Below are 8,366 nucleotides of genomic sequence, written 5' to 3'. Positions count from 1 at the left end.
TTTTTTTTTTTCAACATTTTAAAAATTCACTTTAACTTTAACACAGCTGCTCACAGTGAAGGAAACCAAATGGTGTCGCTCAGATGTTTTCTACCGCAGTGCTCCTTAGGAGTTATAGCTGACCTCTTCCCCAAAGTGTTTGTACTGTATATTGTTATGGACCTTTATTTTTTTTTAATAATAAACTTGTCGATGCAGTTGTTTGTACTGATGATTAAACGGTGGGGGGGCGGGGGATCATCAAAGCCTTGGAAGTGCTCCAACAGCTGGTCACATAATATTGTTTGTGCATGAAATGAACAAGGCTGTCACGTGCCCAGAATAAGTCCTCCTACCTCCCTGATTTATAGTTAACATCCATCTCACTAGTGCCTGCTCCTTTCTTTTCCTGCAGACCTGCACGAATGACAAATATGTTGTTTAGGATTTACCCTCCCTCTCCTTCCAGAAGCTGTTGTCTCTGAGCTTCCTCATTTAATCCTCTCCCCTTTTTTGCCTTTGCCATTTCCAGTCCTTGCATCTCGTAAACTATGCTTACCCTGGATTTTGGCTCTGAAGTGATTGATGATGCTGTGTATTTCTCCCCCTGTGTTTCCTTCCTTTCTGTAATTTTCCCCATAGTGTTATTTTTTTACAACCCTTGTCTAAGCTGCTGCCCACATTTTTACCAACCTATACCATCCTTCAAAGGTTATTGTGGGAATTGTTAAATTGCACTCTGAAATTAATCTGAAATATATTCAAGGGAACAAAATAAAGAGCAATAGTAGGTTGGATGTTGTGTAGCTGGGTACAATCTGAAGTGCAGAAGTGAACACGCCAGTTTTGTTTAGTTAACTGTGTTGTGTCAGTGTTACCAGGTACTTTTCAGATTATAATTAGCATCAGACTACAGATGGGGTCATATCTGATATCATAGCTAAATTATGAATAAAATGGTCTAATCCATATATTTCTCTATCTGCATTTTGAATGTTATAACCGTTAAAAGGTTTTCTTTGGACTTCCTTCCTGTTTTTGCTTTGTTAGGTTATTTCAAAATGAAAAGCACCCAGTCAACTTTTCAAGTTACTGTGGTAACCTCTTTGAGAACTTGGACCCTGATTTCCATTTCCCTGGGGTGCATATCCGAACAAAAAACAACCTTGAAACACATGCTGAGGTGTGCTTTTTATACAGAAGTTAGAGGTTGCTTCTGTGGAGTTTTTTTAACTGAGTAAAGGCTTCTGAGGCAGATTTGTGATTTTGGATTAAATAATTAAAATTGACTTCAACTTGACAGGTCTGTCTGTCTGTCTGTCTGTCTGTCTGTGTTAAAGTTGCTGGAGTCAGCAAAGTGTTTCACCCTGACTGAGGCAAACTTGATCCCCAAAACACTGCTCTAGGCCAAGACTGCGGACTGTCAGAAGATGCCATGAGCGCACACACACACACACACACACACACACACACACACACACACACACACACACACACACACACACACACACACACACACACACTCTCTCTCTAGGCCTGCTGCTCCTCGGCTTTACCACCAACTGTGGTGATTTCATGTGCCTTGTTTTGACCTGCCTCCTATAGGGCTCTGTCACTCTGGGATGGGAAGAGTTTGTCCCCTGTGGCCAGTGCTTATTTGTTGTCACCCTGCTGTTCAAGAGTTACATAATGCTATTGTACCACCTGTATTTGAGTATATTAACACTATACTTAAGGCAGTATTTTACCTTTGTCCGGTGGTTTTGAGGAGTTGATTTTGTTTACTCAAATGCTCCCTCTGTGAAGGGCTCAAACGAGGGCGCGGTAGCTGCTATTGATTTTGGTGTGTAACAGATGCCACAGAGGGCAAACATAGAGCCTGAAACTTTTTCTGCCAGCTACACTGCACTGAAAGTTGCTGAGGCCAAAGTTAAAGAGCAAGAGAGCTAAAATATCACAGATATTCTACACCTTCCTTCTACAAGCCAAGGTGGCTCACACACATCCCGTAGGCACCCACGCAAAGCTGAAGTAGAACGTGATAGGATGACTTATATTTTACCCTAGAGTGATTCCCTTCCTTGGAGCATTGACGTGCCTACAGACATGTAGTCCTTAAATCCCCGTTTGTAATATCCACATTTGCAAACTATGTTTCACAGTCCCATGTTCTTCTATATCTTATGTGTTCATGAATGGTCATTAGATAGTAATCAAATAGGTGACAGCACCTTTTAACTTCTTTCAGAAGGCTAAATATCTGATTAAACACTTAGTTTGGGTTCATTTGATTGACAGGTGTGAACTTGCTGGAGTGAGTTTTGACTTTTAAAAATGATTAAATATACAACAAAGTTGATTTTTAAATCAAATATCTGCAGAAATGTTTCTCTCCAGTTTAATTTTTTTTGGTTTTGGCTGACAAAATAATTGTTTAAAAATTGCCATTTTACATGTTTTTCTGCACCCAAAAGCTTAAAACCTTGACTCAACCTAGATTTTGCTTTTCGATATGTTGCAATTGCTGAATTTAAATGACAACGTCTTCTTTATTTTTTTCCCCAAAAGATAATTTAGGTGGGTCTGTTGTTCTCCTTGACAGTCTGCAGCTTTAAACTACACCACCTGTTATCTTTTAAATTGGATACTCAGTTATCATATGTGCACTCACTTGCAGTCAAAGGTACTTTACAGTACTAATGAGTGCAACCACATGCAGCATATTGTCACGTCTCAACTAATTTCTCTCTCTTGTCTCTTTAGTATTGCAATGGCAACCAAGGAGAACATGACCTCCCAACGGGGCTTCCTGAAATCCATACAGAGCAGGGTCAACACGCTGGCCAGTATCCTTTATGCTTATAAGTGCATGGTTGTATGTTTAGGGAAAGGAAAACAAAAGATTCAGGAGGCAGGTGACAATGCAAAAAATTGATATAATGGATATGCAGTAAGGCATTCTGTATTTCAAATATTTATTTTATTCCTGCTGAGTCAACACACATGTAGGTTTCAATTTAGTCTTCTGTTTTCTTTTGTTTCTTTTGTTTGGGGGAAGTGACCTCTTTAAATGTGCGTATGGCACCCTTTCATATTAATGATACATTAATTTATTTTTAATTAATTTAAAACCCCCTGGACTGTCCCATACATCTCTGTTCACTGAGTTTTTGGGAATAGTTGTAATATTTCAAGAAAACATTCACCTGTCATATAGTCTGCTGTGCATTACAGAATTGCTCTGCTGTTATGGTAGTATCTGATTCAAACCGTCTGACAGACACAGAACACCGTTTGGGACTCTCTATCTATGCAGCTGTGCACGGCTCTTTATCGGACAATAAGCCACACAATAGCGAGCTTAATGCCCGATCAGAAGTGTTTCCAGTTAGTTTGGAGCTTTGCCAAGCTTTTCAGTGGGAAGCGTCCTGGAACAGAACAAAGCTTTTCTTTGAGCGAGGGAGACACAAAGCTGCTGGTCTTTTATCATTCTTATTAAATTATGACTTTATTCTCAACATCTCACATGATAACTTTTTCTAACAGCGGACCATAATTCCACTTTTTTTGGTTTATCTTTTATTCTCTCACAAATTGCTCTTTCAGAATATATTTTTTTTATTTCATTCACTTTTATCGGGGGAGGGGGCAATAGAGAAAGCAGCCAACACAATAGATTGGAAGCTGGAGGGTTCCTGGTATGACATGACTACTGTTCCTTCAGAAATCAATGCTCACATATTGTTTTTCTGAGATTGGAAGTGGGTCTTTGTTATCAGGATTTATAGGGATGTGCCAGTAGGGGGTTGGGGGGTTTCCCCAAATTATCCTTTGATTTTGTAGAGGTCAAAAAAGAATGCAACAAGGTCGGTGTAAAGGGCTACAGTAGTTAGACCTAACGACATTGTTTATGTCAGTATTCTGCTTTACAATGACAATATTAATCAAGTCTTCAAGATGATTTGGGTGAGTTAGAACTTGTAAAAGCTCTTCTGTTTAGTGGTTTTAGATCATAAAAAGACAAATAAAGACATAGCATTTATTTTTCATTTTACTTCTACTGGGTTAAAAAAAAATTCATCAAGTTAAATATTTGTGATATTCCTTAACTTTTGACTCTCCTAGACCGTTTCCCAACCATCAACAATCTCATCCAGCGAATCAACCTGCGGAAGAGAAGGGACTCTCTCATCCTTGGCACGGTGATCGGAGTCTGTACCATTCTCCTTCTGCTCTATGCTTTTCACTGAAATCTTCAAAGGAGCAGGATGTATCTGCTCTTTGTAACACACGGGAACCCCAGGAGACTGAGCTCAGTGATCGGAGGACCCTGGAGGCTCCTGAGCAGAAAGACATTCAGTTGGTCCAGTTCTCGGAAGGGAACAGATTTGGCCAACATGAACTACTGAACTTGTATTTAGCAGTGGGACAGATGGAAGGCTGCCAACAAGTAAATGGAGACCAAAAGGAAAAATAAGACTAGATTTTAATCAATTAAATTGATAAGTCACTTGGTGAAAAGTGTGAAGAGACCTATGAGAATGTGTGATGCATAGTTCTTTTTCACAGGTGGAAGGATTTTTAGTTGGATGGTCCTTTTTAAATGATAAGAGATACTTTATTGATCCCCAGGGGGGAAATTACATTTTTGAGAAGATGAAGTGGGATGGATAGTTAATTGTGGGCTGTAAAATGTGAATTAATAAATTATTAATATCAGTATGTACAAAAATGTGTGTGCCACTACTAGATACTGAACATTTAAAACATTTTATTTTTCAAATATATGATGTAAACTCTACCGGAAATAGGATTTGACCTTCTCATTTCTGAGTAAGTTTAGCTACCAGGATGCCTCAGCAGGGCTCGTGCGTCTCTATTTTCTACTTCTGCAAGAGAGAGAGAGAGAGGGACGAGGTCCCTGGCTGGACTTGATCAGTGCTTCAACTAATCTACTAGGCCGCCAAGGTACTTTGCGCTGACTGATTAAACATCTAGAGCTGAATTAATCAATACGACCAATCAACGGAGCATTATTCGGCAACCATTTCGACAATTTATTAATTGTTAAAGTAATTTCTCAAACAAACGGCCACTAAAATAACATAGTTAAGCTTTGGGACTGCTGGTTAGACAAAACAAACGCAATTGTGACATTTTTCACACATTGTTTTTTTTGGTGCAATTGATTAATTGATCAACAGAAATGTAAGTTCATAAAAAGTGTAGGGTAAATTCACACATTTTGTATCTTTTTAATTGTTTGTGTTTCTTATCTTATAAGTATTGTCACTTATCCAAGAGGTTTCAACAGACTGAGAGTTGTTGAGGTCACATGAAGTAATGGCAGCCGTGACAGAATGATCCGATTCATGTGAAATAAGCGCTTTGGATGGAAGGAGTGAAAGATCAAACCAGCTAGTTTGGTTGCCTTATAGTGCACCAAGACAAGTGGAACCAGTGACGATCGGCTGCTGAAGGAGTAAACCCTTCTGCACGTATAGAGTGCCTGACGGAGTCCATGAACCTCTTTTTGATTTCACTCAACTTGAAACACAAAGGGATGTGCGTTTTAAGGTGGGAACCAAAGCGCTCATCCGAGAAGGGTATGATTGCAGTTTGGGTTTGACCCAGTAGATTAAAGTCTCACTTTGTTGCTGGGAGTGTAGGAAAGACAGCTGTGTGAGAAACATCAATGTGTTTTTGTCTCACAGCTTTAGGCTCACTTAAATGGACTAAAAAGAGGATACATTTGGTGTTTTGTCCTCATTCCCTCCGTTTGATGTCTTTCGCACAAAAAAACAACTAACAGTTAAGAAAACAGTAGCCAGACAAGAATTTCCATCTTCCCCTGAATAATCCTTGAGGAGGGACATCCTGTGCTGAAGTCTTAATTTGGTCCAGACATGTGTTCACTTTGTCAGAAAGACTGCAGAGGAGCTGATGCGTTGAGCTCCTGAATATTTCAGCCACTCAAACTGAACGCCACCCAAGCAGAACTAAGCACCAGATCCTCTCTCTGAGAAGAGTCATGCTACAGTAACTTCTAACACGCACAACGTCTGTTTATTCACAGCAGATGAAATGTAAGACAGAAGTCTGGTCGTCTGTTTAGAAACCAGACGGCTATTTTAAGCAGTTTTCTTTTTTTTAAACTGCAACATCGGGGATGCTTCACTTGTCTAATGACACTATGACCTCCATCAGTTTTCTCTGCAGGTGTTTATTGATGGGTGAAAAGGCTTTTTGAGTGTAAATTTCAAGATAGGCGTAGTTGTAGTTTTACATTATTTGGCACATTAAAGAACAGACTATTTGTACATGAAACCCAGAAAAGCCCTTACCTACAACGGTGGAAGAAAAGGATGCAGGATTTTTTTTTTCGGTTTCAGGATGTTGGTGTTGTAGGGATTTGATTAGTCAACTGCTCTGCAGAGTGTGTAGGTGTGGGGAGCTGGCTTCATAAGTTCAAAATGTATCATGAATTGTTCATTTTCCTTTTTCCCCAGAGTGATCCATAATCCACAGTTGTGACGGCCATGATAAATGTGTTTGTGTGCCCTGAAGCGATGGTGTAGATAGATGTATCAGCACCTGCTGTATATACAGGTTTCAAATATAACCAAAACAACAGCTGTACAATACAGTGCAATCCAGTACAGCAGAGTCAAACCAATCTCTCCGATTTATTCTCAATAAAAAGAAAATTACACTTTAAAACTACATTTACAGTTGTAGTCTTGGATTCTATTGCACTGTACAGGTGTAGCTATTGTGTCCACCCCCCTGCATGTATGTAAGGTAAGTGAAAGAAATAGTGCTTCCATGAATTGATATTTCTACCGCTTTGCTGGACCATTATCATTTGTCATCATTGATGACATTCTCCATTTTGTTTTTACTAGGAGTTATTTCTTCTTAAGCTAACTTAACTAGTGGCACAGTTGGTCCATTGTTTTGGTTCAGACTCAAAGTTCTCAACACGTAGTGGATGGTTGACGTTTTGTGCAAACATTCATGGTCTCCTGAGGATGAAACCTACTGACTTTGGGGATTCCCTGACTTTACCTCTAGTGCAAATTGGGTTGTTCTTTTTGATTGAATAGACTTACAGTTGGCCTCGATTGAACATTGTATTTTGTAATAATTACTGAATGTTAGCATGCTAAAATTATGAACTAGGATGGTGAATATTATACTTGCTAAACGTCAACATGTTGGTATGCTTATGTTGGCATTTATTATAAAGCACTGCTGTGCCTTAATACAGCGTCACAAAGCCGCTGCATGGCAGTAAATTCATCTAGTTAAGTCTTCTAAACTCACTTGTGGTTGTCAACACCTCAGAAACGGTATCATTGAAAAGAAATAACTTGGACCATGCATGGTAACATTTATTCCAGACATGCAAAATGTACACCACAGAGAGGAAAACTGGCACATATAGTACACTGGAAAAGAAACAGTATTGTAACAGACCAAAACAAAGGTTTGAACTGTTTTACTGACAGAGCAGAGCTTATAGGCTAGACAATTGGCTCTTAAACACCAGTTTCAGCGATGGAAAATGTGTGTGTTAGAAACACTAGAGCAGTAAACTATACTCGTGTCTACATAAATTACACACATGTTGCAGTATGGGCAACAATGTAATGTAACATGTATTAGTTTGGTAGTAAACATGGGGAATCTTTGGATTTTGCTGCTTTCAGATGTCTGGTCAAAGAATGTGACTTATGTACACCTATGATTCAGAATAGAATTGATAAAAGCACATTTTACACAAAACGTGCATTAGTGTTGATACATTACAGATTGCAGTTGTTCACACTTACATTGATGATGTTCAGTTTAGAACTTGGTAGAATGTGTTAAGCTATATAGTCTGATACATTACATCCCTCATCAGTCAATATTAGCTGGTGTTTTTCTTGTTTCACTTGTATTAGCCCTTAAAAAAACATTTGATCACTTTAAACGGACTTTGTCCAATATTCCTTAAAAAAATTGCCCAAGACAAAAGAATTAAGCACTAATGGTGAAATGAAAAGTTAGGAATTTAAATAATGCTACATGGTCTTGCAGTGTGTTACCTGTGCTTGTAGTATAAGCCTGTAATGTGTCAATACAACAGTCCTGTGTAGCCACAGTGACTTCTCTCTGAAAAAGTGACAAATACAGACAATCTGCCGTGCTTGGATTTCAAAGAAAGTTCTTTAAATGCAATTTGTTGTTACTTAGCCAGACACCAAGGCCTGTTCACTTACAAACAAATAAATGAGTGTAAGCCTGTTTGGCCCAAAGCATGCGTACATATTGCATATATATATATATTCCCATATAAATACATTTCATACCAATACAAGGAGAAAACATTCAGTGAAACA

General features: G+C 38.8%; 1 protein-coding gene across 1 annotated transcript in view; it reads left to right on the top strand.

The window, feature by feature from the left end:
* gosr1 (golgi SNAP receptor complex member 1) overlaps nt 1-7,996 on the top strand; it is a 36,952-nt gene extending 28,956 nt beyond the window's left edge. Inside the window, exons 8-9 of the mRNA XM_032501705.1 lie at nt 2,743-2,825; nt 4,105-7,996. Of these exons, the coding sequence (XP_032357596.1) occupies nt 2,743-2,825; nt 4,105-4,229 (208 nt within the window). The 3' untranslated portion in view covers nt 4,230-7,996. The remainder of the gene's footprint in view (nt 1-2,742; nt 2,826-4,104) is intronic.
* The last annotated feature ends 370 nt before the right edge of the window (nt 7,997-8,366 follow it).

This window comes from Etheostoma spectabile, chromosome 3 (assembly GCF_008692095.1).
Source record: "Etheostoma spectabile isolate EspeVRDwgs_2016 chromosome 3, UIUC_Espe_1.0, whole genome shotgun sequence".
In the NCBI taxonomy this organism is placed as follows: domain Eukaryota; kingdom Metazoa; phylum Chordata; class Actinopteri; order Perciformes; family Percidae; genus Etheostoma; species Etheostoma spectabile.
This window is presented reverse-complemented; position numbering and strand designations above follow the sequence as displayed.